Source organism: Cajanus cajan, chromosome 9 (genome assembly GCF_000230855.2).
Source record: "Cajanus cajan strain Asha chromosome 9, NIPB_CcT2T_4, whole genome shotgun sequence".
In the NCBI taxonomy this organism is placed as follows: Eukaryota; Viridiplantae; Streptophyta; class Magnoliopsida; order Fabales; family Fabaceae; genus Cajanus; species Cajanus cajan.
Window position 1 is genome coordinate 48,805,535 of NC_138525.1, and position 25,334 is coordinate 48,830,868.

General features: G+C 28.4%; 2 protein-coding genes across 5 annotated transcripts; one reads left to right on the forward strand and one right to left on the reverse strand.

Annotated features, from left to right (window-relative positions):
• Positions 1 to 5,717: 5,717 nt before the first annotated feature.
• LOC109795085 (fructan 6-exohydrolase) lies at positions 5,718 to 8,588 on the reverse strand. The gene is made up of 7 exons (XM_020354497.3): positions 8,328 to 8,588; positions 8,162 to 8,170; positions 6,953 to 7,815; positions 6,699 to 6,857; positions 6,361 to 6,599; positions 6,140 to 6,230; positions 5,718 to 6,054 (listed from the first exon to the last, which is right to left on the reverse strand). Exons 1-7 carry the CDS (start codon positions 8,416 to 8,418, stop codon positions 5,869 to 5,871), a joined length of 1,638 nt encoding a protein of 545 aa, XP_020210086.1. The 5' UTR covers positions 8,419 to 8,588; the 3' UTR covers positions 5,718 to 5,868.
• Positions 8,589 to 15,065: 6,477 nt separating this feature from the next.
• LOC109805755 (protein indeterminate-domain 7) lies at positions 15,066 to 19,761 on the forward strand. Of its 4 annotated transcripts, none has more exons than XM_020367968.3 (4): positions 15,066 to 15,084; positions 15,642 to 15,809; positions 16,558 to 16,954; positions 18,808 to 19,761. In XM_020367968.3, the coding sequence occupies exons 2-4, from the start codon at positions 15,662 to 15,664 to the stop codon at positions 19,403 to 19,405; spliced, it is 1,143 nt and encodes a 380-aa protein (XP_020223557.1). In that variant the 5' UTR covers positions 15,066 to 15,084; positions 15,642 to 15,661; the 3' UTR covers positions 19,406 to 19,761. The 4 variants fall into 4 exon arrangements, with proteins under 4 accessions (XP_020223557.1, XP_020223535.1, XP_020223567.1 ...); XM_020367946.3 differs by lacking the exon at positions 15,066 to 15,084 and adding an exon at positions 15,095 to 15,503; XM_020367978.2 differs by lacking the exon at positions 15,066 to 15,084 and adding an exon at positions 15,095 to 15,463.
• Positions 19,762 to 25,334: the final 5,573 nt, after the last annotated feature.

A 25,334-nucleotide genomic window follows, 5' to 3' on the forward strand; every position in this document is an offset into this window, starting at 1 on the left:
TTTATTAATGTAACAATTCTCATATTTGGCCTCTCAAAGGTTCTATTTCACGATATTTCACTGTTTAACGTGTTTTATCCTTACTCGTGCAATTTCTGGGAAACTTTCCATAAGGTCACCCATCCCTATACTATTCCAGGTCAAGCACGCTTAACTGTTAAGTTCTGATGAGTAAACTACCGAAATATATATGTATGTTGTCAGTATAACTTGTACAAATTAATTCATTTAAGTCATCCTCAAATATACAATCTCATATTTGTACTATAATAATAATATATAATAATTTTATATTACGAATAATAATAATAATATATTTAATTATTCTTATTTATATGTACTTACTTTTATAATTAACATCTACTTATTTTTATTTAAAATTATAATTTAAATGATTTAATTTTATAATTTATAATGATAATATAATTTATAAAATTATAAATATTTATTTATTACATACTTTAAATAAATTATTAATTAATTTAATATATTTATTTACCTTAAATCAAACATATAAAATTCAAAAAATGTATTTATCCTTATTTTATTTTCTAATTATCAACTATTAATAAAATACTAACTTAAAATCTTATCTAATTATATATAATATTCTAATATCAAATTTAAAACCAGATATTAGTTATACAAAACGATTAAGATCATATAGTAAATTGTCAATAAGATTTTAGTTAAATAATTAAAAATAATTAATGTTTCAATTATATTGTTAATTAGCAAATAATTTATTCCAAAACTAATTAATTTTTTTATATTAATTATTAGTAAAATTTAATAACTTTTAATTTAACAATTAATTGGATCAATGAAATTCAACACACCATGAGTTATTGAGCGGAATAAGTTTACCAAGAGTTATTTTGTAAGTTATCTTAAATCAAACATATAAAATTCAAAAAATGTATTTATCCTTGTTTTATTTTTTAATTATCAACCATTAATAAAATACTAACTTCAAATCTTATCTAATTATATCATAATATTTTCATATCAAATTTAAAATCAACTCTTACATTTTTGACAAATATAAATTTGTCTGAAATATTCCATCAATAATATAGCTTTTCCTATAAAAATTTTCTCATCGAAAATATAAATTTTCTGACAGATTTAATTTTGTTTTATAAGAAATCATCTTCGATTAATATAACATTTTGTATATATGATTTAAGAGTAAAATATTTTCAATTTAACGGTTGAATTTACAAAATTCACATTTAATATAAAGTTATTGAGCGGTGAAACACTTAGTAAAATTTACACTAGTGTAATTATAACCCCCTCGTGTATATATATATATATATATATATATATATATATATATATATATGTATGTATGTATGTATTAAATGTGACTTTTACTAAGTATTACACCGCTCAATAATTTTATATTAAATGTGAATTTGGTAAATCCAACTGTTAGATTGAAAGTTCATATCTCTTATAGATTATATATACAAAACTTTATATTAATCCAAGATGATTTGATACTTCATTTTTATAAAACAAAATTGATGTAATATATTTATTTCAAAATACACTAAAATATGAACACTTTGATAATTTTTTGATAAAATAAAATTTGTAGCATGCATGTTTATCGTTTGTATTTTTTATTTATTGTATACGTTGATTAAAAAATCAAAATAGTAAAATTGTATATATTGATTAAAAAAATCAAAATAAGAAAAATCAGAAGATTTATATTCCATTTAGAATTATTATTATAAGATATATTTTAAAATAAATTATCATCTAAAAATATATATTAGATATTAAAAACATATTTATATCATAAATAAATTAAAATTGATTTTTATAAAATTTAACATATTTATTTTTATATTTTTAATAGTGTTAAATTATTATAAAATAAGTCTTTATGATTGTAATTCTACCCAAATATTTTAAAAATATTTATGATAGATAAATAAGTCATACTTAAGATATATATTTTTAAAGAAAGTTAGGTTCAAACCAACTAAATTATAATAAAATACAGTGTGACCTAATTTATTTTCATCTTTAATATTAATCGTAGATTTAAAAAACTTGTAATAAATAGTTATAATATATTTTTCATCCTTGTAAGATTTATAAAGATTATTTTGTACTTGTAAAATGAGTAAAATATTTTTCTTTGATTTTCATCCCTCTAAAATATAAATTCACTAGTTTGATTATTTTAAGGTAGACAAATAATATTTATGTTGAAAACTAAAAAAAAATAGAGGTGTTAAATATCAATACGATAATAGTACGTAATTATTGTAGGTGACACTTAAGATAATTATTTATCTTAAAAAAAAATAAAAAGTAGTTAAAAATGATTACATAAAAAATAAGAATTAAAAATGAAAATTCAAATTTTAGAAAATGAAAATAAGAATTAAAAATAAGAAACTAAAATAAAAAATTAAAAATAAGAATTAAAAATAAGAATTAAAAATAAGAAATTTTTCGAAAATTTCTGACGGAATATCGGAATATTCTGTCGGAAATTTTCGACGATTTATTTTTTCGTTGGAAAGTTTTCGTCGAAAATTTCTGACGGATTTATATTTCCGTCAGAAATTTTTAACAGAAAATTCTGTCAAATTTTTTTGATAGAAATATAAATCCGTCTAAAATTTTGACGGAAATTTCTGTCAGAAAATTCCATCAAAAATTTTTGACGAGTCCATTTCATCAGAAATTTACATTTTTCTTGTAGTGATACAATCAAAATTCATACTTAGATAATTTAGCCTAAATCTGTCTTGGATACAACCTTACTCTCAACTCCAATCTGATGATGTCACATCCTAAGGTCAATCTTGCTAAACAAACACTCGCTAATTGATGCATAAGGCCATATATCCTCATATCAACATACATGCATATTAAATCATATTAGAATACCCACTTCAAACAATCGATATATATCATTCATAAGCATGTACGAATCAACCACCATTTACCCCATATAGCATGTACATGAACCAACTTTACCACATAACATCATACAACCTTAAACAACCTCTCAATCCACATGACATCTCAAAATCATGACAAAAATCAATTTTTATTCTTGCATTCCCTAACGATTCAAAAATATCATGACACCATACATATCCCTTCGACAACGATCAAAGAAAATGATACCTATAGAGTTCTACTCATCCAAATGATCTCAAACCTATCTCAAAAGAAAGCTAAGAGAATAAGCTATAACTCTTATGAAGACATAAGATTCTAAAAAGGTCATCTACTTAGATAAAAAATTCAAAAATCACAACAAATATATTCAGCACTTACAACTAGACTTTTGATCACCAAAGCAGTTATAACTGAAGTTCTAGACCTCCGTTTTACTTGATTCTAGTTCCATTATAAAGATAACATCCAAAGCTACAACTTTCATGAAGACCACAAAATCTAATTCTGTCAATACGATACTCATATTGGCACAACAAAACTGCAGCAAAAATATCCCCTATACCATACAACAATAGTGTACTAACATCCCACAAAATACCTCAACCATTCCAAACTTACTCCTTTCCACCTTAAACTCATATCCAAGCTTTCCACTACAATCCTAAACCAAAACAACTCACATATTCATCACAAAAGACTTAGAACATAAAACTTACATGCTACCTAAACCATAAAAGGTTAACATGCAAGCACCAACTCCAGAAATCATTGACACTTTAATCTCTCCTTAAGAATACCAAAACTCTAATTCTCAACATACAACCTCCTTGGATTCAATCGCTACAACTATAGATTTCAGAAATTCCACCAATCATAAACTCTTAATACACTCAACAAATCGATGTCTCACCCACATCCAAGGTTCTAATAGTTCTAATTGGTTAGTACAAGGTTTCGTCCACTACTACTGGCATATATGCTCGCAACACGAGCAATACCACTCAATCACTACTTCTTACGTAAGCAAGAAGTATCAAAACAAATAAGCAATCATGAATAGCATCAACTAAGCTATATCATGTCTTTTAGCCAAATTCTAAGAAAACAATATACAAGTAAGCACAACACTAACAACACAAGGGAATCACCATCATTATCCTCATCATAATGCAAAACATTGTTAGAGTACACACACTTAAATAACAACAATCATAATCAATCATCATACTAGCATATCAATAAGTTTCACAATCAATTCATTCCATCATTCATCTATCAAACAAGCATAGTAGACTCATAACTCACGGTCGATTGGATCGACCTGCTCTGGTGTCACAAAAATGTGACACTCTTACTACCCCAACACATATATCGTAATAATATAATTAAATTAAGAAAAATAATTTGGAACGGACTACCAACAATAGGTCTATTTAGTAATTTAGAACAACCTGTTCTAGACTACTAAACCATCTTAATTGGACTCTTGGCCCAGTAAAAATTGGGCTGTTACATATTTATGTTCAAAATATGAATAAAATTGATGGTAAAAAATTTAATTCCTTTTAATGGTGAGATGTGTTAAAGCAAAAATATAATTGTATATTTACTTTCTCTTTTATCTCACTTTTACTCTATTTTCTTTATATTTATATTTTATTAAATCACATATGTTACTTTCTCTTTCTACTTTTTTTCTTTTTTTATTTCTCTATTTTTTTAATCATCTCAATCCACCCCTAAATGGCTAAATGGGATGGACGTCAGTTGGTGCTCATTTCCTGATTAGCATTGTGACTTTTGAGATAACAAAACACTCTTAGATTTCACACTACTTGGTCAAATGGTCTTATCCAAAGTGTAATATGTAACTAAGTTTTAGAACATTTATTAGAATTCATGAAACTAAATATTTTATATATATGAAAAATCTTATAAAATCATAAAATTAACATATAAGTCGAATTCGTGACATTGATAATATATATATATATATATATATATATATATATATATATATATATATATATATATATATATATATTTTTATAAGCGTTATTTTATAGTTTCAATTTGAATGGTCTAAAAATTTAGAGAAGAGAGTCAAAATGAGAGAAAAAGATAAAAAATATTTTTTTTTCAACTTCCAAATATGTTTGGTTACTTTAAATTTTCTTAAATTTTGAAATTTTAAAAAATATTTGTTTTCATACTAAATTCTTATATATTAAATATGAATGATTATTTTTTGTGAGTGGATTGAAGCCTTTCTTTAACTAGAAGATTTTTAAGAATTCTTTTAACTTTTTTTTTTATCTAATTATGTTTTTATTTATCATAATTATTTATGATTTAAATTTAAATATTTTTTAAAAAAAATTAATAAATGTAGATATTTTGTGCTACTTATATAATTTATATGTTAAAAATATCTATTTATATAAAATTTAAGTATAATTTATATATTCAAACATAATATTTATTTATATATAATTATTATATATTTAGTTATATATAATAAATATTTAACCTTTACATTACAATTAAAATACTAGTTATTAATAAAGTGAAATCCATTTAAACATGTGTTATGTTACACTTACATCTGACTTTAAAATCGTAATGTAACAACATTACTCCACACATATCATATCATCAAAATAGTGATGGAATCATTTTTAAATTTTAAAAATTTGTAAAAATAAAATAAAATTTAATTTTTATATATTATCGGTGTTTACAGTTTTACTAAATCATGCTAAGTATTACTTTTAAGACTATTATGATAAAAGCAAATAAATTTATTATATAAATGAAGAACATAACATATACAATGTAAAATATCAAGGCATTCAGCAAAAAAATGTAAAATATCAAGATCAAATGTTGTATGATTATCCAAATCCTTCTTAGCTACTGCTTATTTATGCTTTACTCTTGATCAAATTCTGCTTTCTTCATGGTCCAAGCATTAAGTTCTGAGATCACCACACTCTGGCTTCCATTGTTGAATACATAAAGATGTGCATCTTTGTCTATAGCCAATGATGGATAAACTCTACTAGTAATACAAATTCTCCCTTTCTCTCCAAAACTCTCAATAATGGAGCGATCAATCTGCATAATATGAACCAATGTATATCAAACTAGTAAGCACATAATGAAACAAGAAGGATAATATTTTCATTAGCAATAAACATACCAAGCTTCTAAGTGAAATCGTTTTGAGATTGGGGTCTATGTCAAAGATGGTTCCATATGGGGTTTTATCAAGGTCCTGCCGCAATGATGACCTGTGAAGTGTACACAACACATATACTCAAGTCTCAACCATAAATCACTAGTTGAGGTTTAACCTTGATGAAAAGTTAAAATATATGCACCATAGTTTACAAATCAAGTTGGGAGAATTTCAAAAATAACCTGCTCTGGTCACTGCACATGAAGCATACATATCTATTGGGAGCTCTATATATTCTGAAGAATATTGCAGTGTGTTCTGCTTGGTCCTCAGATGCTAAAGCTAACAAACCAAATGGCCCTATTATACCACTTCTTGATGCATATTCTTCACTACACAGTAAGAGGGGATCAACTTCACTTTGATCTAGCCACTCTGCACTTTCCAGTTCAGGTAGCTCAAATAACACTTCTACATCAACCTTGAAAAGTTTAAGTTAAAAGAGAAGATCATCATTGATGTTGTACTTGGTTTTAAAACTCAAAAAAAAGTGAGAAAATACATCACCAGTTTTACTTACTTGTGATGCAGTGATACCTGAGACTTCAAGAGTTGATCCACCAACCAGTTTCTCTCCCATTATGCTAACATGTTTGTCACGTAGTTTTTCTACCTCTTCAATTGGCCATTGCATCAACCACTTCCCACTTTTATCAAGCCAAACTTGCCTTGGAATACCCTACATAGCCAAACAACCATATCTTAATATCTAGATCACATTATAATAAGAATATGATCCTAAAACAATTTTTAACATGGAGCTTACAGAAGTACCTGTAGACCAGCCCATCCTTTCTCAACATCATCCTGTGTGGTGTCACACTCCTTTGACCACCCCCACAATATCCTTCTGTTCTTGCCATATTCAAAAAATGTCTTGCCAGCATAAAACATTCCATGGTCCAATATTAAGTCCATACAACTTCCTCCCAAGTCAGGATCAGGAATAAACTTTTCCTGATCAGGAAAATATTCACCTACCAAATAGTACTCTTGTTGTTTGTTTTGATAACTCAATTTCAAGACATGCTTAACACTGCTGTTTTGGACAGATGTATCCACCCCATTCTTTGTGCCACTAATGTACACTGGAAAGAAATCTGGACACTCAAACATTCCAGTACTGTCTGATGCATACAAAGGATTGTAGTGTAGTTTCCAATTAACAAAATCCTCACTATGGTAGAGAAGAGCCTTCCCTTCATCACCATTTTTGGCACCAATAATTACTCTCCATTTTCCATCACTTCCTTGCCAAGCAGTTGTTGGATCTCTGAAACCGTCCAATTCAACTCCACTAGGTGGAGTCATCACAGGGTTTTGGGGGTGTTTCACCCATTCTCTTAAGAAGGGGTCTAGTAGATTCTTTGGCATAGCCAAGTTTTGAATTTGATGTTTTCTAGTATCACTTCCTGTATACATAATAATAGGTTTTTCCCCAGGGAGGGTTGTGATTGAGCCAGAATAGCAGCCATTAATGTCATAAGATTCACTTGGTTCAAGAGCATGATTTAGATGAATCCAATTGATGAGATCATAGGATACAGAATGACCCCATACCATGTGCCTACCAAAGGTTGCCGCATAAGGGTTATATTGGTAGAAAAAGTGGTAAACTCCTTTGTAGTACATTGGTCCTGTGATAATTAAATCTCGTTAGATCGTAATTTGGATGTGTTTCATTGAATTAAGAGTTGACAAGTGGATGGGATAGCAGTTCATTAGCTCCTATTTTGAGGGGGAAATTATTGTATAGTACAGGACTATCATGATCCGACCAATCTTCACGTAACATTTAGCTAAATTTTGTTATTAATACTATTTTGTTAATTAAAAATTTGAGCTACAGGTCGCATTTAAAGATTAGTTAGAACCATAGACACGTGATTGTTATATATCATACAAAAAATTTCTAATGGGGGTTAACATGGACAAGAGATAAATATTAATATAACTGAAAGTTTGAGAAGCTCACAAGCATACCATTTGGATCTGCATGATGAAGGCAACCATTTTCAATTTTCATCAGCAAAGCATGTCAAATGAGAGAGAAAATAATTAGACATGGGAAGTGATTTAGAACATAAGCATGTGTGGTAGAAGTAGATGGACAAACTAATCAAGAGAGTGCTAAGGATAATAGTAATACCGTTCATCCAATTTTGTGGGGGCTGAAAGTGGTACCAAGTTCGGTATGGTTGTTTTTCATGTACTCTGTGGTGGGATGCATTGATCTGCATGATGGTTGAACCAAAGTTATTGGAAGGTCAACAAGAACCACATGGCTAATGGTTTGGTTTGATCAAGGGCTAATATATGCAATTATGCACACTGTGAATCATTCACTGTGGAAAAAACACCACAGGAATCGTGGCATAACATATTAGAATTTTATATACATCAACTTTCAGAATAATGCAAACTGGAAATTATATTTATAGATGACTTGACTTTCAAAGTCTCCCCAAATTGGAATTTTTAAAATAAATTACGTAGGAGATATACCACATAGCTATTATATAGTTTTTTTTTTTTATATGTATATAATCGTGTTTAAGACGCAAAAGATGTACTCAAATTCCAGAAGGGAGAAGTATCCCAAATTCCTGTTAGGTCCTGCAAACTACACTTATGTGCTTGAGTATTATATTATGGCAATCTTTAGTGGAAGAAACGCGGAAAAACAGGAGAAAACTCTTGGCATTATGTGAAAAGGAAAAATATTACATTGCATACTCCAATAGATAAGTCAAAGTTGATCTCATTAATCTCATTATTAAATGTTACTTGTTATTCAAAGACTCGAAGTCCTCAATGCAAACATATTAAAAGAAATTTAAAGTCTTGCTCTTTGCTTTTTAGAGGCTGTAAGAAGTCATGTCTCTTGACATTTACTACTGATGTTTTTCTTTAATTCAAGTTATCTCTCACCAAAGAAAAACTATTGGTAGAGGTCATTGGGTTAGAGAGTTTAAACACAAAGAATACTCTAAGAGTAGGTAGTGAGATTATTTGGATACAAATTTAAAAATATTTTTAATAATTTTTTTATTAAAAAATACTCTATTTCTAATAGGAAAGTTCTCATAAATGCTTTTAACTTGCATTTAAATAAATTCTATAGCATATATGAGCTTTAATGTGTTACAACTATTGGTTAAAAATTGAAGACTATGATTAGGATGTATTGGTGGATACGGCTGTGACAGGCTGTGAGTGCACTGCAGATAGAGGAAATGAGACGAATTCCCCGGGATGAGGTTCATATAAATCTTTCACTCCTCATCTTTCACTCTCTCACGGACCATGCCATTTACTTTATCACAACTTTTGAGGACAGAATGTTTGGCTTCAATAATCAATCAATGTCAGACATCTTATACCGCGTTTAACAAATAGTATATATATTTTGACAAAAAATAATATTTATATATATATATATATATATATATATATTCTTACTTGAAATAAAAAAAAGCTTAAGTATAGATTTTAAGGGTGGTTGATGTTGTTTTCTAATTATATTTAAAATTTTATTTTTATAATATATATAAATATATATTAATGAAATTTATATTAAATATAAGTATATAATATTGAAGTAAAATTATTAATTAAAAGATAATATTATTTAAATTTACATTTAAGGAACTGTAACTAAACTTTTCTATTTAAAAATTCTGTCATATAACATATATTAAGATAAAATTAACACAACAAAAATTTATTTATTCTTATTATTCAATGAACTATAAGACAATCTTCTTCTCTCTCTCCTTTTTTTTATTTAAATTTTATCTCAAGCACAATATATATATATATATAGAGAGAGAGGAGGGTTCAAACGACATCGGTGTAACTTTAACTAAGTGTTACACCGCTCAATAACTTTATATTAATTGTGAATTTTATAAATTCAACTGTTAGATTGAAAGTTCATATCACTTTATATGTGTATATTAAATTTTGTTAAAATTGAACAACAACTTGAGGGTAATCAAATTGTTCATATTTTAGTATATTTTGAAATAAATATATTACGTCAATTTTGTTTTATAAGAATAAAGTATCAAATTATCTTGGATTAATATAAAATTTTGTATACATGATCTAAGATATATAAACTTTTAATCTAACGGTTGGATTTACAAAATTCACAATTAATATAAAGTTATTAAGCAGTGTAACACTTAGTTAAAGTTACACCGGTGTCGTTTGAACCCTTCTCATATATATATATATATATATATATATATATATATATATATATATATATATATATATATATATATAACTACTCATTTATTTTTATTTAAAGTTGTATTATTTTACTATCTTTTTTCACAAATTTAATCAATGTCACCATTATTATTATTGTTATCATCACTAATTGTCCATATCATTATTACAACATTACAATACTATTATTATCTTATTATTATTATCATTTGTAACCATTATGATTATTATTATCATTATTATTATTATTATCACTACTATTATTATTGTTGTTGTCCTTACTGTTATTATAATATTATTATAAGCAAAATAATTAATATGAATTGTATTAAGGTAAATAATATTAAGATGATTAATATACTAAATTTTATATTGTTTTGTTTATATAGTATTATTCACCCAACAATATAAATTATAAAAATTTATCTTGTAACTTAATTATTTTTTGTGTGTTATATTTTAATGTGTATAAAATGCACTCTAATAATATAAATACTTTATTAATTTTTTACTTCTTTTTACTTCAATCTTTAATCGACATTATGATTTTCTAACCATATATACTACATTTTATATAAATTGAAAAAAAAAATTGATGTGAAACCCTTTTATCTAAAGGATTTAATAAATAAAATATAATAAAATTTATGGTACATAAAACATTTATAGTAATACTTTTCATAAATTGGTAAAAAAAAGGGTTTACATCTTTCATCAATACTTAAAATAAAAAATTATAAAACATCGTTTCAAAGAGAATAAAACATCTCCTTAAATCAAATAAGTTCTAATAATAAAGTAGTTTAAATTTTAAACAAATATTAGTCTTAAGAATTTAATCCGGATAATATACTATCAGAGCAATATCTCTTTTTACTATTCCCCTTCCTCAAGCTTATCATTTTGTATCTGCTTTATTTCTACAAATGGCGTTTAACCCAAACACAAACATATAAACACCAGGAGAGATACATTCATCCATCACAACATATACAGAGCATAAGAATAGTCACACACACCATTCATACAACAATTACATCGTATAAACTTTCATCAATTCCTCTCATTCAATATTAATAATAAGTTAACATATTACATTCCATTAATCACCATCATACCATCAATCACAATACATTATATTCATCAATTAAGACTCTTGAAATGTATGCTCCTAACTCTATAAGCATGCGGTACAAATCTCTTCCCCACCAATAAGTGCACAAAATAACATATAGGAGTAATGAAATGGGACCACTCCATCGAATAGTGTAGGGAACACTCTGCAACAATGATCCCCCCGAACCACCTTAGTGGGGGATGTTTATCAAGGTCCTATCGAAGTGTTACAACTGACCATGGAAGTATTCCATTATCGATAGAGGTTTCCCTACCATAACATTTCCTGATACACAAGTAGATGACCTATATATATAGTATTCCACCTGCATAGACTCACACTATCCCACGAAACAAAAATGGTATGCATGAACTCAAATAATCAACTCAACCACACAAATGCATTCTTAACTCCTTGAGTGCTAATCCACAACACTGAATTTATTCATCATATCTCATCATCAATATTTTCACAATATGCATCATCATAATATCTCAACATAAATATTCCTACATCAACTCAACCATATCTCATCCTAGTATGCTTCATTACAACTCAACATTACATCACATCATTTATTTCATGCATCATATAACATTATGCATCATAATAGCATCATTATGCAACATAACATTATATACATCATTCTCAATTCAACACCGACACTTCATATCACATGCAGGCATAAAGTCTCAAGATTAAACACTTAAGGAATAAAATAATTCACAAACCCTCTCCTTTTATCTTAACCTTCTACAATGTTGTGTGGTTTATATGGGCTATCTAAAGATGTATCTATGCTATCGAGTTGATCTTAATTTTCTTATGAAGATAAGATAATTATCTACAACTTTTATGTTGACCTCAATAGTTGATTTTATCTCTTACTATTTTTAAAAATTACAAAATCATAGTATTTTAGTTTAATTGTGACAATTTGATCTTCACTTACTGATTTGACCATAACTTGAGTTCTAAACCTGATTTTTGAGTGATTCCGGTCATTGAAAAGATAACATCTAAGGCTACACTTCTTAAGACATCAAAAAATAATTTGAATTTTAAAAAGGATGCACAACCATGCATAAAATAAGCACAATCATGCTTCATTAAAATCCATCATGCATGAGTGTACTTAATTAAGCATGGTTGTGGTTCCCTCAAATTTGGACATGTACGGGTGTGCTTCCTTAAGCACAACCATGCATAAAATAAGCACAATCATGCTTCATTAAAATCCATCATGCATGAGTGTACTTAATTAAGCATGGTTGTTGTTCCCTCAAATTCGGACATGCACGAGTGTGCTTCCTTAAGCACGATTGTGGTGCCTCTTGCATGGGCTTGCTTCTTTCAAGCATGGTCGTGTTACCTCCTACACGTCGTGCTATACCTCTTACATGGACATGTTTCCTTCAAGCACAACTGTGCTTGTCTGTCTAGAGCCAAGAAATTTCATCTTTATTGCTTCACACACAATTCTCCATTTTACTTTAAATCATAAAATTATTTGATACTTGTATCTTCATCAAAATTAAACATCACGCTTCAATTATTTTTTTTTCCTGAATTGAATAAATCACACTAAACCTCTAAATTATGCATACAACCCCAAACCTCAAAATTTATACATAAAAATCCTAACCCTCATAATGCATGATCTCAATATCAATTTAATATGTTCAACAAATAAGAATACACAATAGCAATGTAATTTCAATCAAATTTATACTGAAGAAATTCTCTTCAAACAAATAACCTAAGAGGCTTAGGGATCGTCTCTGTATCCTTACACTCCTATATGCTTAAGGAATCCATAATTCCACTCCCCCTACCTGAAGTGACGAGTCTCAAGAAGTGATGTCCCTTTGGTAGTTCTTATTGTCAATTTGTGCTTTCTCCCACAACCTCTTTTGATTCTCCTCCTGTAACCTAACCTTCACTGATCTCTCCTATTTGAATTAACCTTCAGGTTGGGCCCAAAGTCTAGTCTAAAGACTTCTAATGAGCTCTCCTCGTATTATTTTATTAATAAAATATTTATTATTATTTTTAATTATTCTATTCTATTTATTTATTTATTAAAAAATATGTTACAACTGATATATTATATGATAAAGAACATTTATTTATATTTAAATAATATATTATGTGTTAAAATGAAACAATGCAATGAGATATTAATTAATTTGATGTGTATGAAATTTCATAAATTTAATCTCTCAATTCAATCAAAATGTACTTTAATTAAGATGTATTTATCGAAATAAATAAATTTAAAATAAATAATTATGTAATTACCTTATAATTAAAGTAATACCTTTTAGATTTGACATTTCAACGATCTTATTTTATCATTTTACATAGGTTACACACCTTTGTTAGTCATAACTCTTCATCGGTCAAACTCCTTTGTGGATAGTCTTTTGAGATGTTTGATCACCTTTTAGAATCTTCGAGAGGTTGATCCAACACATCAGACCTAATGCAAATCTTAAAGTGAAATTTTTAAAAATTAATAATAATGTTTTTTAATAAAAAAATAAAAATCTTTTAGATATGATCCTTGAAAAAGCTAATTATGTTTATATTTATTTTAGAGATGGACCTTTAAAGTGAACCTTTAAAAATACAATAAGTGATTTTTGAATTATAGACCTTGAAAAATTATATAAATATTAATGCAAAATAATTTATTTTGAAGGGGCCTAATTAAAGCAAGGGTCTTATCAACCTTATGTTTGGATTGACCTTGAGAATTATTAATTATTTCATAAACTAATACAAGACTTTTCAACGTATTTTGTTCTCACTTGTATGTTTTTTTACAAAAATTCTAGAAAATCACATATCCCTAAATCGTTGCAAGTCGAGTATTTGTGAAATTTTTAAACGATGGCCTATCAAAAAAATGATATTTTTTTTGTATAGATAGTAATAATTAATTCATTTAAGTTATCTTCAATTGTATAGTTTTATATATATGCAAATCTTTATACCTATCTCATTTTAGCGTGTTCGAACTCTTACATATAAGGTATTACTTTTTTGAAGTTTCTGAATAATAAAATTGATAAAAAAAATTAATAAGTTGTTAGTTTGAACAATACTAAATTCAACAAAAAAGATTTTATACTTGAATCTTATATTCTTGTAGATAAAAAATGTGTTTCAAAAAAGAGATTCTGATAAAATTAATAAATTAAATTTATTTAAAAAATTAATTTTTAACAAAATTAATAAATATACTTTATATGAATAACATGATTATTAAAAAAATTGATAAATAATTTTTATATCAATAACATTTATAAAAAAAAGGATAAAAGATATGATGTTAAAAGTTGAGACGGGAAGAAAATCATAATGTTATTATTATGCCATGCAATTATTGAGGAAGAAAAAAATCTTATGAATGGAAGAAAATCATAATGTTTTTATGCATTATTGAGGAAGAAAAATAATTTAAAAGCGAAGGAAGAGAAAAAAAGGGAAAAAGACAGAAAGTGCACTTCAGAGCAAGCCAGTTTGGCTTGTGTTTTGGTCTCTTGTACGTGCCATCTTCAAACACATCCTTTAATTTCCTCATCCACATTCTTCCAACCTCTCCTCTCTCTCTCACACACACACTACTGAAACTTCTTCATGTAGCTACTAATTAACTGCTCTTGAAGCATTCTTTGGTGTGGCTGTTTAAGTGTTAATTAAAGTTGGTAGCTATATTTTTGAAGTCAATCCATCTCGGGATCCATTTTTCTCAGCTTTTTCCTCTTTCTTTTCTCTCACACTGGTGTTCTCAAGTGTATCTGAAAAGTTTGAAGAATAGAGAAAGCTATATATATAAAAGTAAGCAGGATCCATGAGCTAGCTCAAGAAATCAGATCCATTAATTCCCTACCACATATATTATATATCCTCTATTTTTCAGTGTAAGATCTCAGATATTCTTTTGGTGCAAATTAAATAAAGGTTATTTCTCATGAACGTGTGCTATATATTGTGTGTGTATACATCACCTATATTATGTAGAGTGGTTTGCTTTCTTACCTAATTTTACTTCTTTTTTTTTTTCGACAGTTATTCTTAACTAATTTTACTTATGTAAAGGTTTGGTGGTGGAATAAAACATGTCGAATTTGACGTCTGCATCGAGTGAAATAAGTGCTTCTTCTGGAATCAGGAATGACAATGGTTCTCTCTATGCTCAATACTCCTCTACTTCAATAAATCAAGAACCACAGCCTAAAAAGAAAAGAAGTCTTCCGGGCCACCCAGGTCATATATAAATCTTCAACCAATTAATACTTCTATTTTTCTTCTTATAACTGATGGTGGATTTGGTGCAAAAATCAACATTTAATTTTTTTTTTCCTATAATTGGTGTAGTACATTTAATTTTCACCTCAATTTGAAAAAAAAAAATCATCAATTTTACAAGAGATCTTTATAAGTGATGTTAGTGTTTGTTGTTCTTGGACAAAGTTTGAATGAATGAAATAAAAGTTTGTACTAAAGAGGACGGTATAAGTTATCAAAAGGGAAACTTCAATTCTAATCCTAAAATAATACCAAAATTACACGTAGTTGGATCTATATTTCATCCTACATTATGTTTGTGAACAAATTAAGTAATGTTTAATTAGCGAAAGATGCGTTTCATTTGCATAGATTATCTTATTTCTTAACTTTGACACGCTGGTAAATTATGTTCATAAATAAAAAATTTATTTAAAATTTGTTTAGATATAAATTATAAGCATTTTTAAGAATTTTTTTATTAAAAAAAGTTTTTTTATTTTCGGTAGATCAAGTTATTCTCAAAAAATTTTCTAAATTTTATTTATAGAGATTCTATTAATGTGTGTTATGAAACTTATAGAAAAGAAAGAAATCACAAGAAAAATTACATCTAGTAAGATGTAAAAGTAAAACCAAACACTCCTTTAGCTTATTAACGTTGTACATGTTGTTTTACAAATGAATTGTGTTGGTTTAAATATTTTGTTCACTTGGTTTGGTTCAGACCCTGGGGCAGAAGTGATAGCTTTGACTCCTCAAACCCTTTTGGCAACGAACAGGTTCGTTTGTGAGATTTGTCAGAAAGGGTTTCAGAGAGATCAGAATCTGCAGCTTCACAGAAGAGGGCACAATTTGCCATGGAAGCTAAAGAAGAAGAGCAGCAAAGAGGGAAGAAAGAAAGTGTATGTGTGCCCAGAGGCAACGTGCGTTCACCATGACCCTTCAAGGGCCCTTGGCGACCTCACTGGAATCAAAAAGCACTTTTTCAGGAAGCACGGTGAGAAGAAATGGAAGTGTGAGAAGTGCTCCAAACGCTACGCAGTTCAATCGGATTGGAAGGCACACTCCAAAATTTGTGGCACCAGAGACTATAAATGCGACTGTGGTACCATTTTCTCTAGGTAATTCAATTTAACAACCCCATGTTATATACTCAAATTTTGATTCATTTTAAATAACCCCATAAACCAAATCAGCTTATTTTCAAAGAATCAAAATACATTTTTATTAAGAATGGAGAAAACTAAAGCTATGAAAGAGAGCTTTATCTATTCAATGTCTCTCATACTTTGAAAGAAGATTAGTATTGTGTTTGACTGAAATAGCCTTTGATAATAAAAAAATTAAATAAATAAAACTCATTCTGAAGTGCTTAAAAGAACTAATTTTCTGCTTGCTATACCCAAAAAAAAAAGTTGTCATTAGGCATGCCCTTGTTTTTTTTATTTTTTTATTTTACTAACAGACATTAAATTATTAATATAATTATTGTGAGTTTATATTAATAATTTAATTAAAATATACTAGCGGTGTAGATTATTTTCTGTCATCCCAATTACATATTATCGCAATAAGATTGTTAAATTTGTATTATATAACTATTTTAAAAATTATAGTTATAATAATTTCTAGCAGATTATTATTTTAAAACTATTTATCATGACAATATATAAAATCAAACTTTTATACTAAAAATAATTCTGCTAGTATAAAAGTTGGTAAATATTATCACTATATCATACTATTAGTTTAGTATATTTTATCATTAATATAAATTCACTATAGTTTTACTAATAGTTTAAACTATGATAGAAAAAGTATATTCTAGTTGGCTCTTTTTTGGTACATTATTCTAACAGGAGCTAATCGAATGATAAATAATTAGTAAATAAATATCGAAACTAAATCATCTGTGCGCCTTTATTTATTTTCTCTTTCTTGAAAATGTAAATAAGAAAAATACTATTAATTAATGAGAAGAAAGAGTATTCCTTTCTAACCAATATCATATTTTAATAACCTATAAGAAGGATATCGAAAGAAATACGTACCAATATGTGACAACATGTTTTATGACGTTTTCTATAATACTTTCTTTTTTAATTATTGTATCACTCATTTTTTCAATATTCTTTTTATCCTCTTCCTGTTTACATAAAATGTACACTTTTTTTCAGAAAAAAATATAAATCTAAAATTTTCTTGGCCCCTGCACCTATCTTTTTTTCCTCTCAAAATATGATTATTATACAACTGACATTTCTCTATCAATTGGGGAGGGAGTGGCGAGACAGTTCCTTTTATGGAAAAATTTTGGTAGACATCAAATTCTATCCAATAAAATAAATAGAAAGAAAAAAAATATAAGGATAATATGTAATATGTAGCAATAAAAAATAAAAAAATATTAATAAATTAAGTTTAATATATAGAGTTGTTTATAACTTTATATATTATCAGTTTTGGTCAGTAACAAGTCCAAAAAGATGAGAAGGGAAAGTGCATAGAACAGCACAAACGACAAAAAGTTGTATATATAGCTAGGATTAGGAATGTGTGTGTTATTCATGAAAAAAAAATGCAAAATAAAAATAACTATATGCAAATGCAGTACTAAATTAATAAGCATCAATTATGTTAAGCTCAAAAACTATTTTACCGAAATGTTAGAATAAGAAGTTCATACATGTCTTTCATGACAAGTTTGATTTTCATACTATGAAGATAAAGTTGCAATTAGAAATACAATTTTATTTTTCAAATTTATGACTATGTAAAAATGAGTTATATGCACTTTTTAGATTATAATTGGATACAAGTTTATTAAAATTTTTGAAAATTTCTAAAAAGTTCTTTATGTTTAATAAAAAAATTTATAAAAGAAAAACACTTCTAAATTTGTTTTGAGATACTTGCACTCTTAGTTATAAAGGAAAAAAATTATAAAATTGATTTCCCTTTTTTGTGGTTGCAGGAGGGACAGCTTTATCACACACAGAGCCTTCTGTGATGCCTTAGCACAGGACAGCATTAGAGCAGTGAACCTTCACCCTCACCCTCTCCTATCAACTCACACCCAATTTCACAGCCATGCCCTTCAAGCACCACCATCATTTCTCAAAAGAGAACAAGAGTTCAACCTACTAAGTCCAGAAATTCTATCATGGCTGGCTTCTCCAACAGCAGAAGAAGAAGCAGCAGCAATGTTCCACAATCAAACTATAAGAACCCTAGACTTAACACATGTCAACCACTCCTTAAACCCTAACCCTAACCCTACAACTTCACCAACAGCTACCACTTTGCTTCCTAACTCCCTGAGTTGCTTCCACTATTTCACTAATCCTCCTCACGTGTCAGCCACTGCTTTGTTGCAAAAAGCCTCACAAATAGGGAGTGCAGCACCTTCACAAGTTAGACCCCACTTGTTGCTGCAACAGGTTCACGTGCCTCATGATGAGTGTACAACGACAGGGTATTACATGGCTTCATCTTCAGCCGTTTCTGGAATAGTTATGCCTTCACGTGAAGAAATAGGCACTGGGGGGTTTGCTCGTGGCATGGCATCTTGAGGGAATAAAGCTGCAATGGTTTCTGATTACTTGGAAGAAGGTGCATGCTGATCATCATATATGTATCGAGCATCTTCTCTCTTTTCCATGATATGATAGTATAGTACTGTGCCTTCTGCTTCTGCCACTGGGTTTGAGGAGGCTCTATATATGACTGTGATGTGAGGGGCATGTTTAATCCACCAAGCACAAGATAATGTTAACTTTCAGAAACTTGTTTCAAAACCAACACAGTTTGCTAATAAAGCCAACAAAGGCACCCCTTTGGTGTCAGCCACTGCCAATGTTTTAAGATGTAATTTTCACTTTGATACATATAGCACAAAATTGCAAACAAAATATATTTTTATATCTTATAGGAGCATCTTCTCAAAGAATGTTCTTTAATTGATAATATTATATATAAAGAGAAGAGAAGGATCAAATGAGCGGCTTTTACGAAGTATTGTATTATTTAATAATTTTATATTAAACAGAAATTTTGTTAATTTAATTGTTAAATTATAATTTTATATTATGTTTATATTTATGTTAAATTTATTAAAATTAAATGATTTAAAAATAATTAAATTATTTATATTTTAATATATTTTAAAATATATATTACATCAATTTTAATCTATGTTAAAATACATGTATTATATATTTTAAAATACAAAAGAATATGATGAGCACGTGCTAATGTGAATTACGGTTTAATTTTAATAAAATTTAACTTAATAGATAGTTATAAATTTTAAATATTAGGTCAATAATATGATAAATAATTTAGATTGTGATATGAAATAATTTTTATTGATAGTTTATTTTAAAAATATTAAAATTTAATTTATAAATAAATATAATAAATAAAAAAATTAAATTATATAAGTAACTAAAGAAATCTTTAGTAATACTCTTATTAAAAAAAGTCATTAAAAATATTCTTATAAAAAATAATTATTTATATTAAATGCATAAAAATGTATTTTTGATGATGTAATAGATAATATATCTAATAGTAAGTATAAGTCACATTATATAAAGAGATTTCAAATGAGAAACTTCCTATAATAAGATAAGGAGAACTAAAATATTACAATTAATTAAAAAAATTATGAAGTTAAAAAATTCCTTAGAATCAATTATATTTATGTATGTCATCATTTATAACAATAATAATAATGGTGTGGTAATAAGTATGATAAAGAAAATAGTAATATAAAATTTTCAATAATAATAATAATAATAATTATTATTATTATATATATAGTTAAAATCTTTGTCCATCCAATATTTAAAGAACGGTTTTTTCCATTGTTGTTAATAATAGTGTTTTTCGACGTTAAAAAATATTGTAATGACAACTAAGTAAATTAGATTTAACTATATTAAATCAATAATTTTTAATTATATAACGTTATATTTAAAAGTTATGTTAAATTGAATGTTTCTTTCACATAATATATATTTAAAATTTAGATTAATATAAAATAATTTAATACATCATTAAGTAATCTACACTAAAATTAATGTAATATACTTTTTCAAATATACAACAATTTAGCTACATTCTAATTATTTTTCAATTCTGATAAATTTTGGCACAAAAAATTAAGGTGATATATATAGTTATAATTCAAAATTTTGATCAGTAAAATTTACATTTTATATAAAGTAAATTACATTTCTTTTTTAAAAGATACAAATATTATATTACTTTTTTCTCTTATAATTCCTATTATATCGTATATAATCTCTTATTAACTATTCACTTATTTGTTACTATAAAAATGAGGGTAAATTTTATTGTATTTATTATAATATATTATTACCACAAAATATAAAGAATCATGATCTTATTAAATATAAATAAGAGTTTCTTATTATAGATAAATACAATAAAAATATGTATAAACTATTTCCATTCATACATCATAAAACTTAACTAGAGCATTACAAAAATCTATCTTATCCCACAAGTGTAATATTCTTATATGTTGTATCTTTCTAATAGTCTTTACAATCCTCTTGATATTCGTACTATTGAATCAACCTGATCACGATGTTTGGCCATTATCTTCACATATATCCATCGAGTACATGATAAGTGCTATGATTTCATTAAGTTTATGGCCTAGTTTGAAGCACTTATATCAATTTTCCTTGCTTTAGACCTTATTTTTAACTCAAAACATATATAAATTATTAGGTGTTCACATTTTGTCTTTGAATCATGTTTTTAGGTAACTTACAAGTATTTGGTTGTTGTTTTGTAGTTTAGGAGAAAGCTAAGAAAGAAGGAAGGAAGTCAAGCACAAAGTGGTGAATTTGAAGTTGAAGGAATTTGTGGTTAAGTTCCCAGGCTAAGCCCCAGATCCAGGCTTAGCCTCAGCTTGGCAGAGAGTCCCTGGAACAAAAATTCAATCCTCACGCTGAGCGCGGAACTGAGGCTAAGCGTGGGAGTCCTAGAACCTCATTTCACTCCAAACCTATCCTCAAGCTTAGCGTGGCTTCTCACGCTTAGCGTGGATTATGCTGACATGTCATTATTCACATAAGACAAAAGCTTTTATGACCTAAAAGGGGGATTTTTAAAGAAAGAAGCAAGGAGGATCATTCTTGGAGTTTGTATGGCGGCTGGAGAGCTCTGGAACCTTCAAGATCAAGTTTCTTCCTTTCTTCATCATTTGTAGAGTTTTACATGGCTATGTGTAGCTAAACTCGCCCTTGTCGGGGTTTGATGTAACTAAACTCATTCTCATGTGTAAACTCTAAGCTATCAATCTAAGTTGTTATTCAGTTTTATTGTTCTTTTTTTGTGCATAATACTTGTTATGGTTTGATCACCCTTAACTTGAACTTAAGGTTTTTAAGAGATTGAGAAATGATTTTAAACCTTTGACTTGAAATAGAGCAGCTAATGGTGCTTATTGCTAGAGATAGAGTAAATGCCATTGGTCTTTCTTAAGCTCTTGCTTTTAAAGTTGGTTTCTTGGTTAAACTATGCAAGAGATTGATAGTTTAAGTTAGCAACTTAGATGCCAACTTGTAAGAGGTTAGGGTTGGTTACTTTCGAGAGTGATTGATAAATTCTAAATAATAACTATTATGAACTTAGTGATAAGCATGAGAGGAAGGTTTAGTGAAGTCAAACCCCAACAATTTTGATGGAGGAGGCCCATGGGCTAAGGGCCCAACTACTAGAGCAATGACAAGAAGGATGCATGAAGAGTGGGCCCAAGCCCAAGAAAGGCCCATCACTTTATTTTGTTGGGCTTTAGCCCAAGCCCATTAGATTAAGGTTAGAATAGGATTGGGCCTTAGTGCCTTGTATTTCTTTTGGGCCTTGTATTTTCGGCCTTGTAGTGTAGGATTTTCATTTAGAGGTCATGTGAATTTAGAGTTAATTAGGTTACATGTGAATCTACATTAGCATGTAATTAGAAGCACATTTGGTGTGCATTTCGGCCATGTGCAACACATGCACATGGTGTGATCCGAAATGCAACTCAAATGGCCTCCTAATTACATGCCAAATGAGAGCACATGGAGGGGGTGGCTGGTTGGCACCAAAATTTGAATTTAGAATTCAAATTTTGGCGCCTAGAGTTAAGTTAACCATACCATGGTTTTACTTAACTCTAGGTGAACCCAACTTAAACCCTTAACCTAATTTCTACTATAAATTTCCCCATGGCCGGATTTTGTAACACTTTTGGATCATATATTGATGAGATTTCTTTCCATAGAAATTGCTATTCGAAAGTCACCTTCCCTAACTCTACCCTACTTGAGATCTTCTCCTTGTAGAGCTAGGAAATTCTTCCTTCTTCCGGACTTAGCTAGAAGCAAGCTAGAGTCACATGGGTGCTTCTTGGAGCTTCCATTCCTTGTCAATCTTCCAAGGAACCGAGGAGCATTGAGGGAATTCTTGAGGATTTCCAAGTGGAACCTCATCAAGTGGTATCAAGAGCTTCGGTCTTCAAGAGATAAGTTTATCTTCTTGAATTTTGATCCGTGGTTCAATTTGTTCTTGTTCTTGTTTTTCATCTTGTAATCATCATTGTTTTGAGTTTTTGTCACCGAGAGTTTCATATTTCCTAGATCTAATTTTGTCTTGAAATTTGATGGATCTAGTATCATATGCTTGAATGATTCATATATGCATTTTACATTGAATTGCTTCCATGAATCATGCTCCATTCTCTTGTGTTTAATTAGGAATTTTCTGCCTATTAGCCTTTGATTTTGTTTGAGTCTTCTTTGCATCTTATTCGGTCAATTAAATGCTTGAGTCTTTTATTTTTAAATCCATGTCTAGTAGGTTTGTGTAGTTCTTATATGTTCATCTTTCTTAGCTATGCTTGTTGATCCTTGTTAATTTTTTATTTGCATCTTGAAACAATTTTCTGGATTTGGCCGAGATCCATTTCTTTTCTTTGGTATAAGCTCATGAATTTTGTTTCATTTTTGAGTTCATAAACTACTACTAGATCATTAGTAGTTTTCTTAGAATTTTAGGCTTCCAAAATTTTTGAAAATGTCTTACACAAAAATTTTAATTCCGTGAGGTTTGATTTTGTTTCTTTGGTGCGTGCTGGAAAATTGTGTTTGGATTGCAATTTGAATTTGAAAATTGGAGCCAAAACCGTGCATGTGCTACATAAACCAACCAAGCATCAAAAGCATGTCACATGTTCATTACATTTTAACCTAATTTGTGTGGCATTTGAATTTCAATTTGAATCCGGTTTTGGTGCTTCATTTAAGGTGTGACCGAGAATTTGTGAGGTTCTTTTGAATTAAAAGAAAAAGGCAACTCCTAAGATTTAAAAAAAAAAAAAAAAAATTCAAAATCAAAAGTGAATTTAAAAAAAAAATGCTAAACCTAATTTGAAAAGCAAAAGCCAAATTAAGGAGTTTAGTTTCTCAATTTGTTCTTCTCGGTTTCTACTTGTTTTGGATTCATTAAAAGAAATTTTCAGCTCACCTATTTTTGAGTGTTTGGTTTTGTGCATCTACTCTAGAACCTTTCTTAGGTTTGTTCTTCCTTGACCTAGTTTAATCTTGTCTTTTGTCATCTATATTCACTTCTTCTACTCTAATCTTCTTTCCTATAACTCTTCCATTCTTGTGTTGTTTGTATTCATTATGGAACTCAAATGTGACCTATGCTTGACCTAGTTTATCTCCTTAGAAGCTAGTTCTACAAGGGTCATCAAAAGAGGACTAAGAAAAGGAGGAGGAAAGGGAAAAGGAGGCTTTCGGATTTGGCTATCAAACACCAAACACTTGTGGCTGGAAATTTGAAGTGGCTGGACTAGCAATTCCGTGAAGACTTCTTGGAGATTCAATTGAAGATTGTATTTGAATTTTAAAAAAAAATGTATAAGCATTAGTGACCGATTTTAGTGACCGATTTTACCTTACTAATTTGAATTTTTGTTGCAAAATTTGGTCACTAATCCATCACTAATTCTTTGTGGCTGTTTTTAATACTTCATTTCAGCCACTTGTTCTTTGTTGTTTATACTTTGTATTTGGCCTTTACAAGGAGTGTCTTGGGAGTGTCTTTGGTACACAACCATCTCCCCTTAAGTTTACAATTTTCGTTAGTACTTGGTGGGAGTGGTCCTTGATTGATCTTTGGTATCTCTCAAGCTCTCACCTTAGGACACGTTTAGGTAGTTTAATTTTTGTTGCTTAATCCTTGTTTTACTTGCTTTCATACGTCTAGCTTATCATAGTTCACAAAAACATCAAAAATCATTTTCATTGAAAAGAATTTGGTAGAGATTAACTACAAAGGGGATTAGTAATTTTTACTTGAAGAGGCTTGGTTTTTAAGTGGCTCCTAGTAGCTCACCTCCCTCCAAAGTTCAATTTGTATACATAATCCTCTAAGTACTTAGTCTTAACCTTGCATAAAAACAATTGATTTTCAAAA